Source organism: Periplaneta americana, chromosome 5, assembly GCF_040183065.1.
Source record: "Periplaneta americana isolate PAMFEO1 chromosome 5, P.americana_PAMFEO1_priV1, whole genome shotgun sequence".
NCBI classification, from domain to species: Eukaryota; Metazoa; Arthropoda; class Insecta; order Blattodea; family Blattidae; genus Periplaneta; species Periplaneta americana.
In genome coordinates this window covers 10,169,803-10,196,151 of record NC_091121.1, presented here as the reverse complement: position 1 = coordinate 10,196,151, position 26,349 = coordinate 10,169,803, and the positions used below count along the sequence as shown (strand labels likewise).

General features: G+C 35.0%; 1 protein-coding gene across 1 annotated transcript in view; it reads left to right on the top strand.

The window, feature by feature from the left end:
• The window catches only part of nkd (naked cuticle), a 787,886-nt gene that overhangs the window by 727,670 nt on the left and 33,867 nt on the right, over window positions 1–26,349 (top strand). Inside the window, exon 4 of the mRNA XM_069827151.1 lies at window positions 17,162–17,331. Within this exon, the coding sequence (XP_069683252.1) occupies window positions 17,162–17,331 (170 nt within the window). The remainder of the gene's footprint in view (window positions 1–17,161; window positions 17,332–26,349) is intronic.

The following is a 26,349-nucleotide window of genomic DNA, read 5'->3' as shown; positions in this document are numbered from 1 at the left end:
TAGAGAATAACATGAACATTAGGACTTGATATAATCTGGAAATTCATTTAGAATTGAAAAACGAGATGACAAATTGAATTTATTTGAATAGTATTTACAATTAACGCTAATTATTATAGTAACAGAACATAACCTTCTGCGACAGTATTGGATTTCCAGCCTGCGTGACTTTTCGCTAATTGTCTTTCGATTGTATATCCGAGAATAATCGATACTTGCGGTGTTATAATGGTACAATGGTGATTTCTCATTGGCTGAACAACTGAATTATAATGAATAGGTGTACTTTAATGAGGTACATTAAAGGGCTACTACCAGGTGTATATTACTACATTTCGGCATGGACGAGGATAAAGATATTTATACATTTTAATAATACTTGCATTTTTCTAGTAGCATATTTATTTTCTTATTTAATCTATCACACCATCAGAATACAAATAGGCATATACTTACTTACAAATGGCTTTTAAGGAACCCGCAGGTTCATTGACGCCCTCACATAAGCCCGCCATTGGTCCCTATCCTGAGCAAAATTAATCCACTCTCTATCATCATATGCCACTTTCCTCAAATCCATTTTAATATTATATTATCCTCCCACCTACGTCTCGGCCTCCCAAAAGGTATTTTTCCCTCCGGTCCCCCAACTAACACACTATATGCATTTCTGGATTCGCCCATACGTGCTACATGCCCTGCCCATCTCAAACGTCTGGATTTAATGTTCCTAATTATGTCAGGTGAAGAATACAATGCGTGCAGTTCTGTGTTGTGTAACTTTCTTCATTCTCTATTAGCCCCAAATATTTTCCTAAGCACCTTATTCTCAAACACCCTTAATCTCACAAATACAAATACAAAAGGCACAAATACAGAAAGAGGCAAATGAACAAAATATACAAGTAGAAAGATAAGATCACAATGAGTACAAAAAGTACTAATGCAATTCATTGAGTGGTTATTAATAAATTCCAATAATTAGCTTTTAATAGTAAAAGGAGTTTTTCTGCGCAGCTTCGGAAAAAGAACTTACTTACAAATGGCTTTTAAGGAACCCGAAGGTTCATTGCCGCCCTCACATAAGCCCGCCAGCGGTCCCTATCCTGTGCAAGATTAATCCAGTCTCTATCATCATACCCCACCTCCCTCAAATCCATTTTAATATTATCCTCCCATCTACGTCTCGGCCTCCCTAAAGGTCTTTTTCCCTCCGGTCTCCCAACTAACACTCTATATGCATTTCTGGATTCGCCCATACGTGCTACATGCCCTGCCCATCTCAAACGTCTGGATTTAATGTTCCTAATTATGTCAGGTGAAGAATACAATGCGTGCAGTTCTGTGTTGTGTAAATTTCTCCATTCTCCTGTAACTTCATCCCGCTTAGCCCCAAATATTTTCCTTAGCACCTTATTCTCAAACACCCTGAACCTATGTTCCTCTCTCAGAGTGAGAGTCCAAGTTTCACAACCATAAAGAACAACCGATAATATAACTGTTTTATAAATTCTAACTTTCAGGTTTTTCGACAGCAGACTGGATGATAAGAGCTTCTCAACCGAATAATAACACGCATTTCCCATATTTATTCTGCGTTTAATTTCCTCCCGAGTGTCATTTATATTTGTTACTGTTGCTCCAAGATATTTGAATTTTTCCACCTCTTCGAAGGATAAATCTCCAATTTTTATATTTCCATTTCGTACAATATTCCTGTCACGAGACATAATCATATACTTTGTCTTTTCGGGATTTACTTCCAAACCGATCGCTCTACTTGCTTCAAGTAAAATTTCCGTGTTTTCCCTAATCGTTTGTGTATTTTCTCCTAACATATTCACGTCATCCGCATAGACAAGAAGCTGATGTAACCCGTTCAATTCCAAACCCTGCCTGTTATCCTGAACTTTCCTAATGGCATATTCTAGAGCGAAGTTAAAAAGTAAAGGTGATAGTGCATCTCCCTGCTTTAGCCCGCAGTGAATTGGAAAAGCATCAGATAGAAAATGACCTATACGGACTCTGCTTGTATGTTTCACTGAGACACATTTTAATTAATCGAACTAGTTTCTTGGGAATACCAAATTCAATAAGAATATCATATAATGCTTCCCTCTTACTACGGAAGAGAATACTGAAGTGTTTTGTGTGGAGTGTGGCATTGTATAGGCAGAAACACGGACATAACGACGAAATAAAGAGAAACGACTGGGAAGCATTTGAAATGTGAATATGGAGAAGAATGGAGCGTGTGAAAAGGACAGAAAAAATTAGAAATGAAGCTGTGTTGGAAAGAGTTGGTGAAAGAAGAATAATAATAAGAAAGAGGAAAAGAAATTGGCTGAGAAGAAATGGTGGACGAGAAGAAAGCTCGAGATCAAAGAAGATGTCAGATGATAGACATCACTGATGGTGTGTGGATACGAAGACAAAAGGGAGAGAAGATTGGAGAATTTGCGGTGAAGGACGTGCCCTTGAGCGGAAAATTATTAATGAATTGTTTAGCCAACATTTCGAAGACTGGTTTGGAACCTCATAAGTGACACCAATAAGGTATGAGGCAACTAAGCCAGGAGATGAGGTAGGATGGCCAATTTCTTTCCCCCTCTATTGCATACATCGCTGACTAGTAACATAATATATTAATACTATTCAGGCTTCAGATATATGCAAGTAATGAATTACTTTTTTTTTATAAAAAGTTATCTTCCCCTTCACTCTAAGGGTTGCGCCTGTAATATAATGTTTAGACTACACGGCTAATGCATGAGGCGGAGAAGTTGCAGCATCACCAAGGCGATCGTTATTCTATTGTTCATGTTTTATACTATTCGTATTCAGACTTCAGATGTATGCAAGTAATGAATGAATTTTTTATTTCCCTTCACTGTAAGGGTTGCGCCTGTAATATAACGTTTAGACTACACGGCTAATACAAGAGACGGAGAAGTTGCAGCTTCACCAAGGCGATCGTTCGTCCTTCCATTCTATTCTTCATCTTTTAATGATAAAGACAACGAGAATGTCTACAAATTAATATAATTTAAGATTCGAACAGTGTGAAAATACTACTGATTTTATACACGCATATTTCTGTGGTGTTTGGGTAAATGTAGATAAGTCATAAAAATGAGTTTGAAGAAAACTGAAAATTAAACTTCGAACCATTATTGCGAATAATTTTCTACACAAATAAAGCACAACAAGTGCTAGTATTCTTTGATTTTTGCACACTCATTTGTATAATTTAACTTGTGTGTTCATCTGGGGAACAAAATTCCACCTGGACAAAAAAATGACTTATCCCCCTTTACCCGAACACCACAGATTTTATCAAGGGTATATGTACGTGAACGACCACAAATATTGTCAGAAAATGCAGGCTCTAAATTTCTAAAATCTTATAAGAAAAATGAACTTACAATTGGACAAAAATTACAAGGTAGGACTACCACAACAAGGCTTATTAGAACTTAAATATCTGATAAAAGTATAAAAAAGACTACTAATAATATTTTTCAAACCAGTTTTATCAAAGTATGAAAAAAAAAAAATTCTGCAGTTACATCATTTAGTAACCATAACATTGTCATGGTCTCTCTGACATCTTTAATATTTTTCCTGTACACTTATTTCTGAAAAGTAGACTACTCTCAGACATGTAGAATTGTTTATTTTAATACAATTAATTTTTTATTTGTCCTATATAAAATATATTACAATTTACATAATGTTTTGTGACCTAATTTTTCTATTTTCAAAGAAATGGGCATTATTGTAGTCTACCTTTTGCATAAATGCATGTTAAATCAGAATGGTTGTGAAGCTATGAAATATTATGTGTGAAAATTACAAAACTTAAAGTAAAAAGTGAATTCTAAAAAAAAAAAAAATAATAATAATAAAAAATAAAAAAAAATTAATAAAACAGATATTTAAGTTATAATGGTCTTGTTGTAGTACCTTGCAATTTTTGTCCAATTGTGAGTTAATTTCCTTATAAAATTTTAGAAATATAGAGCCTGCATTTTCTGATAATATTTGTGGTCGTTCACGTACATGGACCCTTAAAAAGGAATAACATTACTACTACTACTACCACCACCACCACCACCACCAATACCAGTACCAAGCTCAAGTTGCATCTATTTACATTAGGTTCGACTGCAGTTCTAGCGTAGAGCTGATTGTACAGTATGGCTTTGAGTCGTCGTCGTCGTCGGTGTAGTAGTCTGCCTGTTAGGCGATGGATCCAAAGTTCTCGGGTTCAAATCCGGTGGAGGGGCTGAGAGGCTCATGTAAAAGCCCTGTCCCTTGTAGTGAGCTCCAAGGCAAAATTTGTCTGCTATTTCTCGTGCGAAACAAATTACAGTGGAGCCTCAATTGTAGGCAGTTCGATTCTAGGATGGAGCACATCGACTCAAGAGTTCAGCCACCTTACAGGGTCCGCAAGAACATTGTTCACTATTTCAGGTTCTCATTGTACATCCTAGTTTTATCATTAGAGAATCCAGGCAATTTCGTAAATTATATCGCAAGAATGTAACAAATAGGTATATTTTAAAAGAAATTAATTTATTGCGGTTGAATTTAAACATGTGATAAATAAATCGACGATTATTAAAGCAAGGAAAAATTTTAAACTTTTGTGACATCTTTTTCATGGAAGAACTCTGCACTCTAGAGAGTTAAAAAATACACATTAATAAAATAAAGTTAATTATTGCTAGTGTCACCGCATAAAAATACTTCCTTTATATATCACAGTACATACTGATCTTTGTGAGGGAACGAAGAAAGAGCATAATCTGTCCATTGTTTATAGTTCGCCCCTTTACTGTTTTGCTATTTTCAAGAAGTGAACTGGAAATAGTATCGAAATAACTGTCGCCAGTAATACTCCTCTTCCACTTCACTAATGTACTCTCTGGTATGGACAGTTCTATAGCTAAACTTGCTGCACTTTCACCTTTCTTTAGTCTCTTTATGTATCTTTGTTGTGACAATAAAGTATTATTATTATTATTATTATTATTATTATTATTATTATTATTATTTACTGAAATTCTATTTCACTAAGGTTAGCTTTACCAAAACGTTTGAACGGAGCCGCCACTTTCATTTGACTGTCTATGCTGTAAACAAATGACGATCGCAAAGCATGTTTTATAGTACCGTAAAGAATTTGCAGTTTGAAATGTTGGCAAACAAAGAAACAAATGCTAGGGTAGTGATAAAAACAAATGATAGGGAAGCGATAAAATTGTGCGATAAGCAGCCATGATTTGTTGAAAGACGTCCTTTCGTACAGTTTTATTGGTCGAAACTAGTATGACGCAGTAAAAGTGTAATAGTCGTGTTAAAGTAATTGGAATGACATTATGTGAAAACTTTCTCAACGTCTTTACTGATAAAATGGTCCCGTCAAAAAGCGATGAAGTGCACTTTCATTTGAATGGTACAATGAACAAAAATATTTTCGTTATTGGAAATCACAACCATACCAAACAACATAGTGCAGTCAGCGATACAAAATCTGCGTCATAGACTGATGGATGCCATTTAAGAGGTGTGCTATTTAGAAAATGAGGTCACGTTCCCAAATGGCATTCAATAACCTATGTTATATGACAGTATTAACATTTTAATTTGTATCTTATATTTAAAGATAAAACACACATGTTAGGTCAATTATACAGTGTTCATGGATTTGCTAAGAAACATTAAAAATTATATATTACAATTATATGAACACTAATCTATACTAATAATAAATCTATAAGCGAAATTTTTCTGGTAATTTTCGATTTTCCAAAAATACTTGGTGTTAACATGTATAATTAATCATCCTGAAACCGAAAATCGCTTTTTTTTTTATTTTTGTTTGTATGTCTGTCTGTTTGTCCGTCTGTCTGGATGTTTGTTACCTTTTCACGCCATAATGGCTGAACGGATTTTGATGAAAATTCGAATATAAATTAAGTTCGTTGTAACTTAGATTTTAGGCTATATGGCATTAAAAATACTTTATTTAAAAGGGGGATTATAAGGGGGCCTGAATTAAATAAACCGAAATATCTCGCTTATTATTGATTTTTGTGAAAAATGTTGCATAACAAAAGTTTCTTTAAAACGATTTTCGATAAGTTTTATTCCAGGCAAAATTTTGATAGGACTGATATTTAAGGATATACAAGAGTTTTAAAATAACAATACAACACATTTCCACCGCCGATTCAGATTATAGTGTCGTTCAAAAACGGCCTGCTGATATACCCACACATTCTAAACACGCGACATGACCACAGATGTTAAGGCGTGAATAAAATAAACTTAACAAAAAAAAGATGCACGGTAAGGTTAACATAAAAATGATCTTCGTAAACAATCAACTCTATTAATTTGGAGTGATTTATTAAAGGATGCATTCAAGACTAATTTAGAAAAATGTTAAACGAATTATCTTTGCACCAAATGAGTGGTCTCTGAACCAAAATGATAGCATTTTAATTATTTAAATAGAATTTAAATTAAGTAGCATATTAAACTATTTATTCTTCTATCAAACACGAATGTTCCCTGGACCCAATGTTCTATTTTAATTATGTAATTACTTTATATTTATTCCTAATAAGTTCATGAGCGCACGGGCACAGCTAGTAAATACAATAAAATTATTAAAGAAATTAGTAATAGTCAGACATGTTTCGGAGATGCTTCTCCATCTTCAGTGACTATTTACCACGACAGCAAAACGAAAACAAATGTATTAATCTCATGTATAATTATATTTGAAAAATTAATGACAAATGGAAAAATTTGAGATGTCTGAATAGTAATATTTAAGTCTTTCAATAACTGGAAAAGTTAAAAAATATAATGGTATAATAATTTATAACCAATATTATTATGTCTTCTATATATGCATATAATAATTACAATAATATAAGAGAATATAAAAAGTATAATGAAGTTAAAAATGTGATAGTAAAACTGACAATTTAAAAGAGTTAACATCTTATGATGTATGTACATTCTTATGATAAAAAGTTTACACAGATCATATTTAAAAAATGGAAATGAAAAATGAAACATGTCTATCACTATAGTCCCGTCGCTCTAATTTCTGGCAGTCAATCACGTTGCCGGTCGGCTACATTTAAACGTGTGCGTCTTGTGATTCGCTGATGCATTTCTTAAGGCTCGATAAATACTTAATACAATCGCCCGCCATTTTGGCTCTTTCGTTGTGTTCGCAGAAAACACACGAGGACGTTATTTGCCGCTCAATTATTTGCTCAATTACAGTGCGTTTGATTTATTATCATAGGAGCTACGACATGATAATGTTTAACGGTGCTGCAAATAAATCCCTCGTCTGGTAGTTCGGCAACGAAAGAACAAAAATGGCGAACGATACTACCTACCTAGACTTTATAGAGCCTTCACTTTCTAAGACGTAAGCAAAGAGGAATAACAGCGTCGCGACTATAATTTCTTTAATAATTTTATTGTATTTATTACTTACGTACTGGCTTTTAAAGAACCCGGAGGTTCATTCTCGCCCTCACATAAGCCCGCCATTGGTCCCTATCCTGAGCAAGATTAATTCATTGTCTATCATCATATCCCACCTCCCTCAAATCAATTTTAATATTATCTTCCCACCTACATCTCGGCCTCCCTAAAGGTCTTTTTCCCTCCGGTCTCCCAACTAACACTCTATATGCATTTCTGGATTCGCCCATACGTGCTACATGCCCTGCCCATCTCAAACGTCTGGATTTAATGTTTCTAATTATGTCAGGTGAAGAATACAATGCGTACAGTTCTATGTAGTGTAACTTTCTCCATTCTCCTGTAACTTCATCCCTCTTAGCTCCAAATATTTTCCTAAGCACCTTATTCTCAAACACCCTTAACCTATGTTCCTCTCTCAAAGTGAGAGTCCAAGTTTCACAACCATACAGAAGAACCGGTAATGTAACTGTTTTATAAATTCTAACTTTCAGATTTTTGGACAGCAGACTGGATGATAAAAGTTTCTCAACCGAATAATAACAGGCATTTCCAATATTTATTCTATGTTTAATTTCCTCCCGAGTATCATTTGTATTTGTTACTGTTGCTCCCAGATATTTGAACTTCTCCACCTCTTCAAAAGATAAATTTCCAATTTTTATATTTCCATTTCGTACAATATTCTCGTCACGAGACATAATCATATACTTTGTCTTTTCGGGATTTACTCCCAAACTTATCTCTTTAATTGTATTTATTAGTGTTCATATAACTGTAATATATAATTTTTAATGTTTCTTATTTGTATCTTATATTGTTAATTTTGTATGTTAAAATCGCCAGGTTCCCATAGCCCACCCTGTATTATTCACTTGCTTACAGACACAGGAAAATGTCTGACCCAGATAATGATTGTAAGTGTCTCCGATGGGGTTTTCCCTGGAGAGATATATCCCCCAGTCCATTTTTAGAATTCAACAACTTCTGTAGCCAAGGAAGGTATCAAAACACGCAGCAATCGGACAGCCGCCTCACGACGTTAGATTGTTTTAATTACACAACCGGCCTCGCAGCAGAAAGGTTAAGATATTTCGTGTTGTCATGACTACAAGGCCCACGATGTGAGAGACGTACTTTTTTACGAAATGTTTGATATCCCGTGTCCTCCCCGTCGTAAAAAAGATACTTTGTGGTCATATAAAAGTGGCAACACGGTGTTGACGGTCGTCTTGGCGACTGAAACCAGTTTCCAATGAAAAGAACCGCCAGCCTTCCCGACTATCCGCGACTGAAGGAAAGAGAGAGAGAGAACAAAGCAAAGATAATAGAAAACCGAAAGTTATGTCAGGCTGTTCCGTATCGGCCTGTCTCACGTGGGACGTTCGTCAGTACTTCTTTCAATCTTGAAGGCTGGACATCTCTTCTTTCCATTGCTGTAGAATTGCTTGCTGTTGTAACAGATAGAGGCACGTAGGAGGTCATCGGCCTTCCTAGTTGCATCCAGTGTTCTAGGCCAGACTTGAGAAAATCCGTAGTTTAAGAAAAATTTACTAAATTCCACTTAAAATGAACCCTAATCATCATTATCAATTATCCACAGACATTCAACTTGTTTAGTGGGGAGTTCCGTATTTCCAAGGTAAATGCGTAAAAATGTCTTCTTGATTTTAAAGGAGATGGATTAAATTTTGGTAATTTTTCTAGGAAAAGCACGTTTTCGCTTGCAAAAAAATCTGCGACCTTTCATTTATATGTCGGCCAAATTTTATCATTGTTCTTCTTCTGACACATATCGTCAAGTGAGATGTACTGCCTGATAATAATAGATGTACAGTTTCCCTGAAAAAGGATGAGACGATTGAATATTCCAAAGTCTCAGATGTAAGACACTGCGCATGATCGGAGACCAGAGCACTGATACACAAGACAACGAATATTGAGTTACTTAAATTCAGACTATTTGGTTTGTTACTAGCATCGTTCCGAAATTTACTTCAAAAACTGCAAAAAATATGATAATATTACGTAAATGAAAGATAAATATATACATAAATCGTGTAGTTAAATCGACAATGGACCTTCATGACTAGATCGACACTCCACACAGAAAGGAAAGCTTTCATGTCGTTTCAATAGCTCAGACGGTAAGACTTTTGCGTGTTGTGTAGAAGAGTGCGAGTTCGATTCTTAGTCTATACAACGATTTTTTTTTGTCTAAATAACGTTGAAATAGCTAAGTAACGTTGAAATAGAGTTTTACAAAGTCCTGAGATTAAGTGTTAATGATCGCAAACAATACAAAATTACAAGTTATAATATTATAAACGTTAATCTAATGAATTCATTTATACACACATATACAATGTAAATGCATATATATTAAAAACTAACAATTAAAATGAAATTATAAAAATATATATAATAATAGACAAACTTTTACAAAGGTTTAGAGTCCTTAGGCTATGTAATTTGTTGAGTAATTATTACAATATTTTATTAATAGCTTTCCCATATGTGTAAGAAATGCACTCGCACAAAACAATTTTTGTTAAAAGTATGTCTTTAGATTATTTCATTCTCACACCTTCAGTTAATTTTAACTATTTTATCTACGTGTTTGCAATAGTGTTTAATTTAGTATGCATTCAATTTTATTCATGTTATGATTGAATGGAAAAGCACTGTTGCAGTTATTGACTAATTACATATATTAATACTAATTATTAAATGCATCTGTTAAGTAACCAATTGCAGTATCTTTTGCAAAATCTTGAATGTTTAAGTTGTCAATAATATTTCTGTACTATATACTATAATACGTTAAAAGAATTTGCAATAGATTTGGGATCCTCTACTTTATAATCATTGGTTTTATTGAAAAAATATTTTCTTTCTTAGGATATCTACAAGTTTAAATTTAATAATATTCCGAATAGATTTAATTGCATTATCTGAATTTTGTACTTTTCTATTCAAATATATTCTATTTCCCTCTTTCATAATTTTTGATAAATTACACTGTACTCCTTGCAGTATTTAAGAACATGAGGATCATTACATTGCAACTCATTACATATAGATTCTTCTTTTTAATACATGAGATTTTGAAGTCCCTGCGTTATCTACATGTTTTTACTTTTGAATTTTTTCACAACATTGAGTGGAGAAAATCCACTGAAGTGATTATGAAATTAAGTGAAAAATGCAATACATTAACTCTTAATATCAGTAGTACCAGTATCATATAGGTTTTTCCAAGATTAATTTTGTAGACATAAATGTAAATAATCATTAGATACAATATTTACGATCCTTTCTTAGTTTTTAAATTAATATTTTGAAATTGTTCAGTGACATTGGAAACACTTAGGATTTGTTTATCATGTTCAGACAAGCCATTTATTATAGGTTCTGTCGAATAGGAATTCAGTCTAATTCTATGTACAAAACATTTATCAATGGCTGTGCTATTTCAGCTTAGATTTAATTTGATTAGTTTCGCAACAATTGGACTTCCTGTTATATCCTGTTATTTAGATATTTAATTTAGGGTTGATTTATTAACTCTTACTATGCAAGAAACCTGTTATTTCAATAATTCTATATCACGCTAAATAGTCATTGTCTACACTAAAGTATTATCGTCATCCCTCATTTCTCATCGTAATGGCGAACCGACGTGACATGAGACAGCGAGTTATAGCTCTAGTTGAGGCTGGATATGGGGCTAGATCTGCTGGCCGTTTGGTCGGTGTTCCTGGAAGTACAGCCGCGAGGTGGGTTATCGTTACCAAAATTTAGGGGAGGTCGAAAATCGCCCTATTCCTGGGCGTCCGCGGATTTCTTCATTGGAAGAGGATGCTCTCTTATTCGAGACAATTCGACAGGACCCCTTTCTGACTGCTAACGAAATAAGAGCAGTATCTAACTTTCCCGGCTCTTCACAGACTGTGATCAGCAGGTTGAGGAACCGCGGTATTAGGAGCCGGAGGGCTGCGCAAATGGAAATAATGGGGAAAGCACAAGCTGTCGACCGTCTTGCCTTCACTACCAATCGAGTGGATTTCGATTTGGAGAAATGTAATTTTCTCCGACGAAACAACCATCTCGAGTGATTACGAAAGTCCTGTCCGTGTCTATCGTGAGGATGGTCTCCGACATGACCAGCGCTATGTGCACCGACGTGAAAGATCGGGGCGCTTTAGCATATCGTGTTGGGGGTGGATGTCTTACGATGGACCTGGCGTTATAGAAGCATCTATGGCCGGTTTAATGCGGGAACTTACGAGCACATTCTGGAAAATATATTCCTTCCCTCAGCCCGAGAACGTTTTCCCGAAGGAGCATTGCTCTTCCAGCAGGATAGCCATCCCGCGCACTATTCTGCAAGCATTCAAAGATGGTTTCAAAGGAGACCCGAGATCGAAATCATTAATTGGCCTCCGAAGTCACCTGATTTGAATGTCATCGAAAATTTATGGGTGGAATTGAAAAAGAGAAGGATAGTCCCTATGCCCACCGACGCCCTCGAAATCGAGACGAATTGTGGGATCAAGTTGTTGACACCTGGGAAGATCTCGCCGGGGATCAGAACTTATTTCACAATCTCGTGACATCCATGCCGGATCGACTTAGATCTGTAATAGAAGCTGATGGCATGTGGACAAGATTTTAAGTTAACAGGTCTCTTTTTGTTTCTTATGATTTTTGTTTGAGGAAGAATACTTTTAACTTCCAAGTAAGTTTTATTTTTTTTGACGAGGTTCAGCCAACTTGTAAAACCCAGAAATTGCGCATAAATTATTCCATATTTTTCGACAAATTAGACAGTCGAGGAACTCTGAACAAATTAATTACACCTCAATAAAAAAAAGTTTAACCCGGGATCGAACACGAGACGTTTCGGTTATACAGCGGAACCAACACGCTACTATACGAGCTACCGAGACAAGATAGTGACAGCAGCAGTCCAGAATGTAGATCCCTTAGCAGGCATTTGCCATTCGGTACAGTGAAGCAATGATATTTTGTGACTCGAGCTATGTTGTGAAATCCTGGCCTTAAATGGCAGTCTTCTTCGTGATCCTTATTCTGGTCCTTGTCCTTGTTGTGGTCCTTGTAACAATTCTTGTACTATTTCTCATGTTATGTATCGTTACGTCGATATCGAGTGAACCGTGCTGTAGAGCTTTTAACTTCCGACGACCAAGAATCGTCTCATTATTTTTAAGGGTAACTGTACATATCAGTCAGAACCTCAATCAGATGATAAAAGTACTCTAATAGTACAATAAAATATTGACTTGTCTTATGTATTATTGTAACATCTCATCATTACAAATATTACGCTAGATGACAGTAATGTGTTATAATAAGCTGTTCTCTTGTTATTAATTGTGCCAACTATTCAACACTCTGGACGATTTACTAGTCAAGAAGGTTTTGTTGAGTCAGTTTCATTTTTTATTAAAACAGTTGCATTCGACTTCAGTTATCAATAGGGTAAAGGTTGGTAATATTGTGATACTAATAATATTATGGTAGTTTTTGAGAATTTTTTACAGTTTTACTGAGCGAGAAATTTGCCTACGAACATTCCCTTAATACGTTGACGCAAAACACTGATCTTCCTCTCGCTCAGTAAAATTGTAAAAAATTCTCAAAAAGAACTATCATAATATTATTAGTATGACAATATTACCAATCTTTACCCCTATATATTAAACAATCTCTGATACGTGACTATCCATAATCTCATACGGCAAAAGCTATAACAAACCTAAATAATATAAATAAGATAAATGATAGAAAAGTTTTAATTAAGAATGATGAAATAAACATGAATCGTTTTAAAAGATACAGTTATCGAATGTACAATGTTGGTAAACAAATGCTAGAGAGATGATATTTTTTTTCAGGCTTGTAACTTATATTTTGTTGGAGTAGATAGCTATATTCAGAAAAAGTTAAACAGTTAAAAAAAATATAAATTGAACTCAAAAGCTATTAAATTGAGACTAATGAAACTTGGAAGAATTAATACTAGTAACATTATATTGTCAAGTCTCTAGCTTAGAAAATATAAATTTCACCCATTTCAGCCCTTAATATAGTATAGGGTCTATACCAATTGGACGACTTACTGTATCTAATGAATAATGACGATGTGCATTAAACTCGGTTAAAACGTAGTAACCGTGCTTAAAATGTAATTTCAGTGCACCATTTATAAGCACCAGTTATTTGCAAATGTTTAGCTGACACCTCATTCAACCAGGGTATATTATAGTCTGTGATGGTACACTGTTTCTACGAAGTGACAAAAGGAAAGTATCCATAAATCTGCTAAAAGTATAGCCAGCGTCTAAAAACGACTATAACTTACTGACTCCGTTCTACATCGAAACGAAAGTCTCCCTATATTTTCGTGTTGCATTTGTTTGCCTTTCGACGTTGTTATGTTTCAGGGTTGCATTTCGGTGCTGTTAGGTTAAAATCTTACTAAAGTAAGAAACGAAAATCATATCTCTACGTGAATTAATAGACTTATAAATATGTAATAGGAAGAAAGAGAGATAGAGTAGCCATAAAAGAAAAGGCTGAACCATATAACACCAGGAGATTTCTTTCTCTTGCCCTTATTTGCATTTGTGTGTGTTATTTGTATTTCTACTTTTATTCCTTTTTTCTTATTTACTTCTCTCTGCATTTTTTTTCTTTCCTTCTTTTGTAATTCTATTTCTGGTGGTATGGTAGAGAAGGCCTTGATACTCCTAACCTTACCTGGTTAAATAAATATCTAATAAAATAAAATAAATAAAAATATGAATATGTGTACAATCCAGAGTTCCAAGTATACCAGAGAACTGTGCAATACTATCTTGGAATCTTATCCATAATCTCCCTTCGTTCAGCGTGCGACGTAGGAAAGGGGATAGCTATTCGTACACCTTGAGTCAAGCGATGCTATTACTTTGAGTACTACAGTTTTTCTATACATCTGTGCAATGTTTTCTCTTGAAGTACTGAAAATATCAGTTGCGTAGAATCGTATTGTTGTAAGAAGCCGCTTCATAGGAGAAATAGGATGCTTTCTGTCTGTGGGATATTTCAAGTGAATCATTTATTGTAAATTTCGACAAACGAAATCGCTTCTGAAATTTTCTGTCGCCTAATTCCTCGTAAAAATTCTATATTTTCACTAACACAATTTCATGCTCACCATCACCCCAAACCAAATAATCCAAATACAGAAAGTACTTCGAAATCATCGATTGTGAACCTGGCTGGCATTTTGTTTTACTTCTAATCATTGGTTATCTTGGAGATTACCGTGGTTAACCTCTTGTTTAAGTCCTAACCGAGACTGATGCACAGTAAAAATTCTTAACCAGGGGTTAAGTGGCAATTTTAACCGGTGGTTACACTAACCGACGTTGATGCACGTGGCCATAATTTTTCTTCATCATGGTTGATATTGTTATGTAGCGTTTATCATATTTTATATTATTCACTTAATTAACTTTGTTGTCAGTTGCATCCTAACTTCGTAACAGCATGCTGGAGACTATATAGATGAATTATAATACTGTAATTCTGGTTGTGATGTCTAAAACATTGATGATTTTTTTCCGGTGTATTAATTAAGATGTCAATACCACCAGCGTTCTATACAGGTCTGTGCAGTGAAAAACATATCGCTTACAGGATTTAGGGAGCCTTCGTTCAGCTCCGTATCCGGGCTAAAGTTAGCACGAGATCGTGTCTTCACCTGAGACACTATAGGTTAATATTGGCAACAGTCGAATATCAATAGCTGAGACATACGAATCCACGACTGTACCTTTCGCACAGATTTGCAATTACGTTAAATAAAAAGGGAAGCTACATCCTACTCTTTCAGAAACCCAGCTGACAGACTATGTAGGGTAGTAGTGGGTACAGTGAGACACAAAATATTAAGATATGTATGCAAGTGATAATTAAAGTATTTTTAAAATCAAGTGCAATAGAAATAGACATTAAAACATGGAGTATAATAATACATAAACAAAAATGTTAATAGATAAAGGACATAATATACAATACGTGTTTGTCAAAAAAAAATGCAAATGTCTCACTGTTCCCATTCAGGAGGGTACAGTAAGACACCACAGTGCCTATTAACGGACATTGAAATGATTTACATTTATTTCAAAAGAAAGGAAAGCTTGCTGTCTCTTTATCTTGACATTTTCTGTAGGCTTATTTAGAATCATTTTGATGTCTGACTTCGAAACCATTGAAACATCTGGAACATTTGGAAAAGTGAATTTTCCATGACATTTCAAACTTTTGCGAAAAAATGAAATGAATTTTTGGTGACAACAAAGCTTATAATTATAAGAATTTAATGTAATTCTTTATTATTTTTTTAACATTTTCTTAAATTTTGTGAATAATTTTTTTATTTATGAAACCATTAAAACGTAATGTATCCATTATTTTAAGCTACAGTTCCTAAATTGGTTACTAGTATGTTCATTTTTAATGTTAGTTATTGGTAAATGTAATATAATTACAGTTTGTTTTTGCAAATCATTAGTACATGGGAACAGTGAGACGTCTCAGTGTACCCTTCAATGGCATGTGTCACTGTTCCCTTTACGCATAGTTCGTTTAAAAATGACGCCATCACTTTAAAATTAAAACAAGAAAGACGAAACTTTGCCAAACATAATCTCAAATACCATAATATTAGGTAAAAAAAACATTCTTATTTATATCTCATTTGTACTATATCCAATATAACCTTCATTAAACACAAGCCAAAATTTTACTTCTAGAGTGAAAAATTACGAATTATTTTTTAATCACTCACCTTTATAACTATAATTAAATCGAGTATGAAAATACTGTTACTTTACTCATGCAACATACAACTCCACTGTTACCAACATCTCAACATCAAAATTTACCATCTAATAAAATATATCTCCCTGTCTTACTGTACCCACTTCTCCCCTACACTGTACCCTCCGTGTGGTGAAATGATTTGAGGCAATTATGCGTCATTGCTATTGCTCCTAATCCGTTAGGGATGACTCAGGCTCGGCTGCAGCGTTAGAAATGTCGTGTTTGTGTATTTTAAAGACTCGCAGCACTCCTGCGTCCTCACTTAGGTCTTAGGGGATAGGTACAGCTTTGAGCAGTGAAAAATTAACCATATTAAATATTTTTTTCTCAGTATATACAACTGATACATGGTTTCAAATTAATTCATTGAAAATCCTAACTTCATCCAATACGTTAAAATAAATTAAAATGTTTAACATGAATTTAAATGAATAATTTAAATATTCAAAACAGTGGCTTCTCACTTTCTCACAAAGAATCTAGATTCTCGTTCTTAACAAATTATTAATAATTCCATATTCTGTTATCTTAATTTTAGAGCTAAAATATAGCTCTACAAGACTGATCACTGTCAGACTTTTAGATAAATACGAGTAAGTAATATTTTTACGACGAATTTTGGAACCTGAGGCCTTAGAGATGAACTTGCGCTTTTGTTTAGATCACCAAATGAAAGGTTCGCGACGTGAAATGTCGAATAATTTATTTTCTCTAGCATAATGACGTTTTCTTTTATTTTCAGTGGTGCCAACAGACTGCAGTGACGGACGACCCTCTGACACGGAGGAACTTCTCGGTCGACATGATTATAGTGCCGCCAATGAGAAGGACGTGTGTGAGGAGAAGCAACATCAGCCCAACAATACCAAAAACAGCGCCCCCAACCCTGAGAGAAGACAGCTTAATATCGAGGTATGGGTAACTGTCTTGCCACTACATGGGAACTGTCTGACATAGGCCTACGCTCCATTATCAAAGTATTTCCTCTATCGGGACTGCACAATTATGGAAATTTCGTATCTATTATGTCCGGTTCCTGAAGAATATTTAAGCCTCCACGGTTAAATATTGCATTCTGTTTAGAGTAGCTGGTTTATGAGCGATTTACAACTTTATACTTACTTACTGGCTTTTAAGGAACCCGGAGGTTCATTGCCAGCCTCACATAAGCCCGCCATCGGTCCCTATCCTGTAAAGATTAATCCAGTCTCTATCATCATATCCCACCTCCCTCAAATCCATTTTAATATTATCCTCCCATCTACGTCTCGGCTCCCCAACTAATACTATATTTATTTCTGGATTCGCCCATACGTGCTACATGCCCTGCCCATCACAAATGTCTGGATTTTATGTTCCTAATTATGTCAGGTAAAGAATACAATGCATGCAGTTCTGTGTTGTGTAACTTTCTCCATTCTCCTGTAACTTCATCCCTCTTAGCCCCAAATATTTTCCTAAGCACTTTATTCTCAAACACACTTAATCTGTGTTCCTCTCTCAAAGTGAGAGTTCAAGTTTCACAACAATACAGAAGAACCGGTAATATAACTGTTTTATAAATCCTTTCAGCTTTTTTGACAGCAGACTAGATGACAAAAGCTTCTCAACCGAATAATAACAGGCATTTTCCATACTTATTCTGCGTTTAATTTCCTCCCGAGTGTTATTTATATTTTTTACTGTTGCTCCAAGATATTTGAATTTTTCCACCTCTTCAAAGGATAAATGTCCAATTTTATACTTTGTCTTTTCGGGATTTACTTCCAAACCTATCTCTTTACTTGCTTCAAGTAAAATTCCTGCGTTTTCCTTAATAGTTTGTGGATTTTCTCCTAACATATTCACGTCATGAATATGATTAGCGAATTAAAAATAACTTATATCAACCATATACTATGTAGGCAATAAACATAATAATTGTGTTTATATTTTGTTTTGAAATGTGTTCGTATATTTTATTTTTATAATAATAATTGTTCCACGTTCTCAATGTATTATTTTTTTATTTTTTTTGCAACTTCATATGAAATAAAATTTCATGTATTTTGTTATTATATGGTCAAAAGTTACCTTTAATTTGATAGAGAAAACAGAGAATTGTGGTACAAAGTTACCCCAATTAGCCGTGTAACTTTGTACCACCATTAAATATCAAATTGCATCTATTTAAAATATGATTTTTGATGTTTATTATGTCTCAAACCCACAAAATAAGTCGTTTTCTTAAATAATTTACTTTTAAACATCAATTTAAATAGACACGATTTTAGGTAGTATACAAATATGATAGAAGTGCTACAAAGTTACCCCAAATGACTTGTATAAATGTAAAGGATAGAGCATTTTACATAAAAATCTCTTAACTGTAAAGTGAACGGTTTTTTTTCCGCCTCTTTGATTCCGCACGTACAAAGGCGCATGCTATACAACCATTTACAATGAGTTCTTTATTTCATGTAATAATTTTATTTAGTAATGACATCACGGATTATACTGGCACAAACAAGTCGGGATTTGTGAATGAAAATGTAAGACTGCTACTGTTGATATATCAAAGAAATGTCGAAGTGTTTATCAGTGAGGCAAGTTTAATCAGAGGCATGCACTCCCCCGCCGCTCCTCTCCCCTCCCCGCACTTGAAGGATATTAAAAGAGGAAAGTGAACTGGCACGAGATCAAAGAGGCTGGCCGTGTGTTTGTCATTCATGCAAGTATCAGGCTGTAGCATGTAAATATATATGGCGTACAAACTGGAGTCAAGGGAAAGGAGACAGATATATTATTAAAAAGAGAAAGGAGGGGAATAGCTACGTGGGTTTTACGAGGTCTGCAATTTATGATGCCCCGGCCTGGACTGTTATATGACAGGAAAGCGATATCATTTTCGGTGTTTCATTGATAGAGGCGGGCGGCGCGCCTAGCGGCGAAGTCACGTACGACTCGCCTTCCAACCGATTTATGTAGGATATTTTTATTTTATTGCTACAGCCCCCCCCCCTTTTCGCTCTCTCTTTGTGTCGGCATGTCTTGTTTAGTGCTTAGATGAGAAGGAAAATTGTTGACTGTGTTTGCCACACTGCCAAGTGGTGTGGCTTCATACTTATTTTCTTTCACTGCAAATGATAGTAACGATATTTCCATTTCTATAAAAGGAATGCATGTTATGGAAGTTCTAACACTTACGATGCTGGTAGATACCTTTTTGATCGCATGCGATGTACAGTTTGTCAACAGTAATCTCACTAGAGGTTTTGATTTATATAGAGAAAATCAAAACTCGAGTGGGATTTAATTGATTATTACACGATTAGAAGAAAGTATATAAAGATTGGAAGTAACAGAGTACTCCAATACAATAATAGTACATTATGCAACGAACCTATAATGATAGTAATTAAGACGCAAGTATGGATGTTTATGAAACGAGCGCAAGCGAGTTTCATAATATTCATACGAGTATCTTAATTACCATTATATGCAAGTTTCATACGACTTTTTATGCTCGACCATATTTCTAACTTGAAATTATTCAGATGTATATATTTTATTTGTATCTGACAAGATCGGAAGTGACCTTGTTCTAGGTATTGAATTGTGAGATGTGCGTAGACGCGAAAGTATTGATTTTTTTGCGAGGAACAATAATGTCAGTGACCTTGATGTAATCCCGTTAAACTTGATATAACCTTGATTATTGAATTCGACATTGAAAAACGAGATGACAAATTGAATTTATTTGAATATTATTTACAATTAACGTAATTATTATAGTAACAGAACATAACCTTCTGCGACATTATTGCATTTCCAGCCTCCGTGACTTTTCGCTAATTCTCTTTCGATTGCATATCCGAGAATAATCGATACTTGCGGTTTTATAACGGTACAAAGGTGACTTGTCATTGGCTGAACACCTGTAAGCTGAGTTGTCATTGACTGAACACCTGTACTTTAATGAGTAGGTGTACTTTAATGACATGCATTAAAGGACTGCTACCAGGTGTATAATTACTACATTTCGGCATGGTCGAGCATAAAATATTAATTGGCTTACGAAAATACAACTGTCTTCAAATGTATTATTGTACCATCTCAACATTACGCTAGATGGCAGTAGTGTTTTATGAATATGTTTTCTTGGTATCATTTGTGCCAACTACGGAATCTTCATTGAACTCTGTGGACGGTTACTAGTCAAGAAGGCTTTGTTGATTCAGTTTCATTTTTATTAAAACATTTTCATTCCACTTCAATAATCCGGATTCCAGTAATCAACGTCACTTGACAGATGGTTTTCAATAAATCTTAGTATTAAACAATCTTTGATACGTGACTATCCATAATATCATATAGCAGAAGCTATAACAAACATAACCTAAATAATATAAACAAGTGTTAGAAAAGTTTTAATTAGGGATGATGAAATAAACAAGAAATGTTTTAATTAACGATGATGAAATAAAAAATAAACATGAATCATTTTAAAAGAAACAATTACTGAAAGTACAATTTTCAAATTTGAATGTTTTAGTGGTTGGTGGTTCAGTTGATGTTATATTGAGACGTGTGCTTAAAAGAAGTGAACTCGTTGATGCACATGGTGTATCCCTCAACTTATTCAGGATTTCCGAATGGTGCTCTTCATAATATATGACCAGTGATATTTATTAATTCTTGTTCTTGAATGCCAATGCGAGTCATATTTGAAAGTGCTGTACATCGACTGGAGTGGTTTGCAATTTTTTTTTTTTTTTTTACGTCCAGACCAGTGCAGTTTGAAATGTTGGCAAGCAAAGAAACAAATGCTAGGGTAGTGATAAAAATAAACAAATGCTAGGGACACGACAAAATTAAACAAATGCTAGGGACGCAATAAAATTGTGCGATAAGCAGCCATGATTGGTTGAAAGACATCCTTTCGTACCGTTTTATTGATCAAAAGTAGTGTGACGTAGTAAAAGTGTAATAGTCCTCATAAACCCTCTGTGATAATAAACGAGTAGATATGGACAATCATCCAATTCACAAATAGCTTTCTTCTATTTTTGTAGTATGAAAACATACATTATTATAACTGGCTTTAATCAAGCTGAAAAAATTATTATGATTGCTATCAAGTTGGTAGTACCAACGTCGTGATTATTATCGGAAGCCGACAATCAGATTTACAGCTCACTTTAAGGTCAGCACATTCACAGAGAACGTAAATAATTAAAAACTGGTAGGCTATTGAATTTTTATTTGCTATCATTAACCTCTTGACCCATTGTCCATTGTTGACATAGATTACTACGACTATTTCGTTTATATGACGTCATTCCATTTTCTGCCAATGAAGTGTAATGAAATTTTGACCAATCATAGTCATACATCGCGATAATTTCTGCAGCTCGGTTTATCACTATCAATTTATCGCATGGACGTTCTTTTGTTTAGTCAGTGTCGCCAATTGTTTCCACGTAAATCGATGAGCATGAATCCATTGTACTAAATAAAGTGCGAAATCCTACTTCCATATCCACATCTTCTAATTCTACAGTATGTCCATTGTATCTAAAGAAAATGACACTCTTCATAACAATAACAGTAAGTTCATTTAATTAATGTATTAATCAGGTCATTTGTACTTATACTATAAAATGTTTATATTAAATTATGATTTCAGCAGATAATGAAAACCTATTTCTGTTATAATAACAAGAAAAAAGCACAGTACATGTAATTAACATTTTTAAACCCGTATTTCGTTTTCTCAATTGGCATTACTGAATAACATTCAATTTCTTTATTGCAGTAATCGATATTCATCTATTTCGACTTCACAATGTCTGAATAGGTTAAGTATTCATAAATATACAATTATTAACATTTTGTGAGCGAATTTTAGGACTATATTATTTACATTTATTTTATTCACGAAATAGTCGTAACAAATGTCACTCGAGATCTGAGATTTCCAAAATAAATCCACTGGCTTCGCTCGTGAATTTATCAGCAATTCTCGGACCTCTTGTCACATTGCTATAGATAACTGTTACTGCTGCAAAAAGCAGACTGTACTGATTATTACGCTGCAATTGTAAAAAATGACTACGGCAATGCATTTTCTCTTTACAATTAAAGAGTATAATAGTCTGATCCGTTTGGGTATGGATAATAATATTAATTTATTATTATGAAGCTATTATGATATTAGGAAAAATTCTTGCTGGTTATATTATGATTAAAAGATGGGAATTTTCATCTATGACAATCAACAATCCATAATCTGAAAGGACAAATGAAAATCGTAGATGGTTAAAATGGCTACTACAAATCAACAGCGGGCACAATGTGTTCTTTGGTATGCTAAATTTGCGAGTCTTAAAAGAAAGGGAATTTCGACGTGAGTTATGGTGTGCATAATGAACCTAAATACGATTCCATAATGTTGTGGTATCGAACGTTTGTAGAAACAGGTTCTGTGTAAAAAAAAAAAAGCATGCAGGAGATCGCAGGCGAAACCCAGTACGAAAAGCAGCTATCTCTTGGCCCCCAAACTCCCCAGATCTAACCCCCTCCTGATTTCTTCGTGTGGGGTTTCGTTAAAGACATAGCCTATTCACAGAAACCCAGGAACATTGATGATCTGAGAGTAAAAATTACTCTATAACTTTTCAACAAATCATCCCTCTTATATTACAACGGACATGGGCTGAATTGCATCACCGTTATGAGTTGTGCAGGGTGCGCAATGGGGGTCATGTTGAGCTCTGAGGAATCTCCCATCTTTCAGTATTGTATGCACAAAGTTTCCACAAATAAAGTTCAGTATACTTTATTTTTTTTCATGGAGTGCAGTTTCATAGAAAGGACTTTGCTGACAGTCCTTCTACTGCCCCCTACTAATCGGTTGTCACAAATAAATGTCTTCCTTACTGTGACGGGAATCTTGTCTTCTCTTGTCAGTAACCAATCACAACCCTCGTTCAGAATAAATTACAGGTGCCCGTCAAATCCACGTGGAGGCAGAGTTGCCGCATCTTTTCCGAATTTCAAGAATCCCGTCAGTTTCACTGCATAATCTCGAAGGTCACCAGGATTGTGGCAACTGTGCAATGTTGGGACGAGAGGACAGGATAGAATTGTCAGAGGTGTTTGTGTAGGAAGTCATAAATCTGTAAGTGGGTGTTCAAAGGAGCCACCGAACTGCACTCCTTGAAATAAAATAAGGTATAGTAAATGTTTTACGGTGTGTTTACTTTATCCATACCAAAACGGGTCCATACCTATGGAGTAACGGTTAGCGCATCTGGCCGCGAAACCAGGTGGCCCGGGTTCGATTCCCGGTCGGGGCAAGTTGCCTGGTTGAGGTTTTTCTCGGGGTTTTCCCTCGACCCAATATGAGCAAACACTGGGTAACTTTCGGTGCTGGACCCTGGATTCATTTCACCGGCATTATCACCTTCATCTCATTCAGACGCTAAATAACCAAAGATGTTGATAAAGCGTCGTAAAATAACCTACTAAAAATTATTTTATCCATACCCAAACGGATCACCTTGTATATTGTGTTATTTTTTCTTTTGTAAATACGAGGGGGATCCAGGAAATAACGACCGTTCGCGCATACCCGCCGCGCAGCTGACTCCCCTTCCTTGTTTGAAGGTCAACTGGCTTCCTTAACATGTCTTCTCATAATGTTGTGAGTACTGGTTGCAACAAGTCGCCATTGTGCATTTTGTGTTACTTCAAAATGAACGACGTGATTGATAATCCCGCCGACTGTGAGGTGAGGAGTGTGATTCGATTTTTGAATGCCCGACATTTGAAACCTGCAGAAATTTACCGAAAATTGAAAGAAGTGTATGGTGATACTGTAATGAATGAAAGAAATGTGAGAAAATGGTGCGAAATGTTCAACAATGGGCGAACAAATGTCCACGATGAAACTCGACCCGGACGCCCATCACTCATCACAGAAGACCTGAAGACTAAAGTGAACGACAGAATCTTGCAAGACAGGCGCACATCACTCGACGAATTGCATATTGCCTTTCCTGACATTTCTCGTTCTTTGCTTGGTGAAACTGTGTCGCAACATCTTGGCTACCACAAAATCTGTGCCCGCCCGCACACTGCTGCTTCAACTCGAGAATTGCTGGATCAATTCGGTTGGGAAATCTTTGATCATCCGCCCTACAGTCCAGACCTTGCTCCTAGCGATTTTCACCTTTTCACTGAGCTGAAAGACTTTCTGGGTGGTACGCGTTTTGGAAGTGATGAAGAGTTGAAGAAGACAGTGAACACCTGGCTTAATGAACTGGCGGCAGAGGAGTATAACACGGGAATCTAAAGCTAGTGAACAGATACGACAAATGTTTAAATGTAGGTGGTGATTATATAGAGAAGTAAAGGAAGCTTCAGTTACGTAACAGACTTTGTTTTTTCAAATAAATATATATGTTTTTAATTATTACAACAAAGCGGTCGTTATTTCCTGGATCCCCCTCGTACAATATAGCAAGTTACAAATTTTCAAAATGAACACGTCTCGTAACCATATTTACTTGTCTATCAGAATGCATACAAATATTTGTTACATACTAAATATCCCCACTGAAGATTAGACGTGGAACAAATATTCGGAACTCTGAACGAAGATAGTGTTGTAAGCATGTTTGAAATTGAAAGCGATGTCTTTATTAGCACGTTTTGTAATTTTTTTACAACCGCCCAATTATTAGCAGTTCTCGCAGTGTAACGCATTATTATGTATGTAGTTTGTAATTCTGTATATTGTATTCACTACAGCTAATTACTATTTTCTTTGCTGCAATTCGCAATATGGCATTTGTCGCAATGTATAGGTCTAAACAATATTTATGACTGTTATTTTAGTGTCCTAAATATTTGACCAACTTTGGCAACATTGGTATGATTACCAATCTATTCCAATTGTGTATTTTTCAGCAATAGTTTTCATCAATATTACAAGATTAAAATAAAGTTTGTGAGTTTTTTTTAATGTTTCTGATTTTGTTTGTTAAAATGAAACATGTTTACAGATACATATATTCCTTATTTTCGTAGTCTTCCTTGTCTATATAAATATATTCATGCTTTTATTTCTGTATTTGTAATTTGTACAGATGTCTTCACGAGAAAATTTTACTGGTAGAAATTTAGTACATTATAGAAAAAAAATCTGTACAATCTGGTACAATTCATCAAAATCTGGTACATTTTATTTACGGCCAGTGGCAACACTGAGTTTCATTCACGAATGCACCTACAAGTTACCCACATTTTGGTACAAATTTTGTACATTACAGAAAAAAATCTGTACAGTCTGGTACAATTTTCAGAAAAATCTGGTACACTTTATTTAGGACCAATGGCAACACTGAGTTTCATTCACGATTGTAACTACAAGTTATCCACATTTTGGTACAAATTTTGTACATTATAGAAAAAAATCTGTACAATCTGATACATTTTATTTACGGCCAGTGGCAACACTGAGTTTCATTCACGAATGCAACTACAAGTTATCCACATTTTGGTACAAATTTTCTACATTATAGGAAAAAATCTGTACAATCTGGTACAATTTTCAGAAAAATCTGGTACATTTTATTTACGGCCAGTGGCAACACTGAGTTTCATTCACGATTGCAACTATAGTCACGACGCTGTTATTCCCGGCGTGACTCCTCCTCTTTGCTTACGTCTTAGGAAGTCAAGGCTCTATAAAGTCTAGGTAGGTAGTATCGTTCGTCATTCTTGTTCTTTCGTTGCCGAGCTACCAGACGAATCTATTTGCCACACTGTTAAATATTATCATGTCGTAGCTCCTATGATAATAAATCAAACGCACTGTAATTCAGCAAATAATTGAGCTGCAAATAACGTCCTCGTGTCTTTTCTGCGAACGCAAACGAAAGA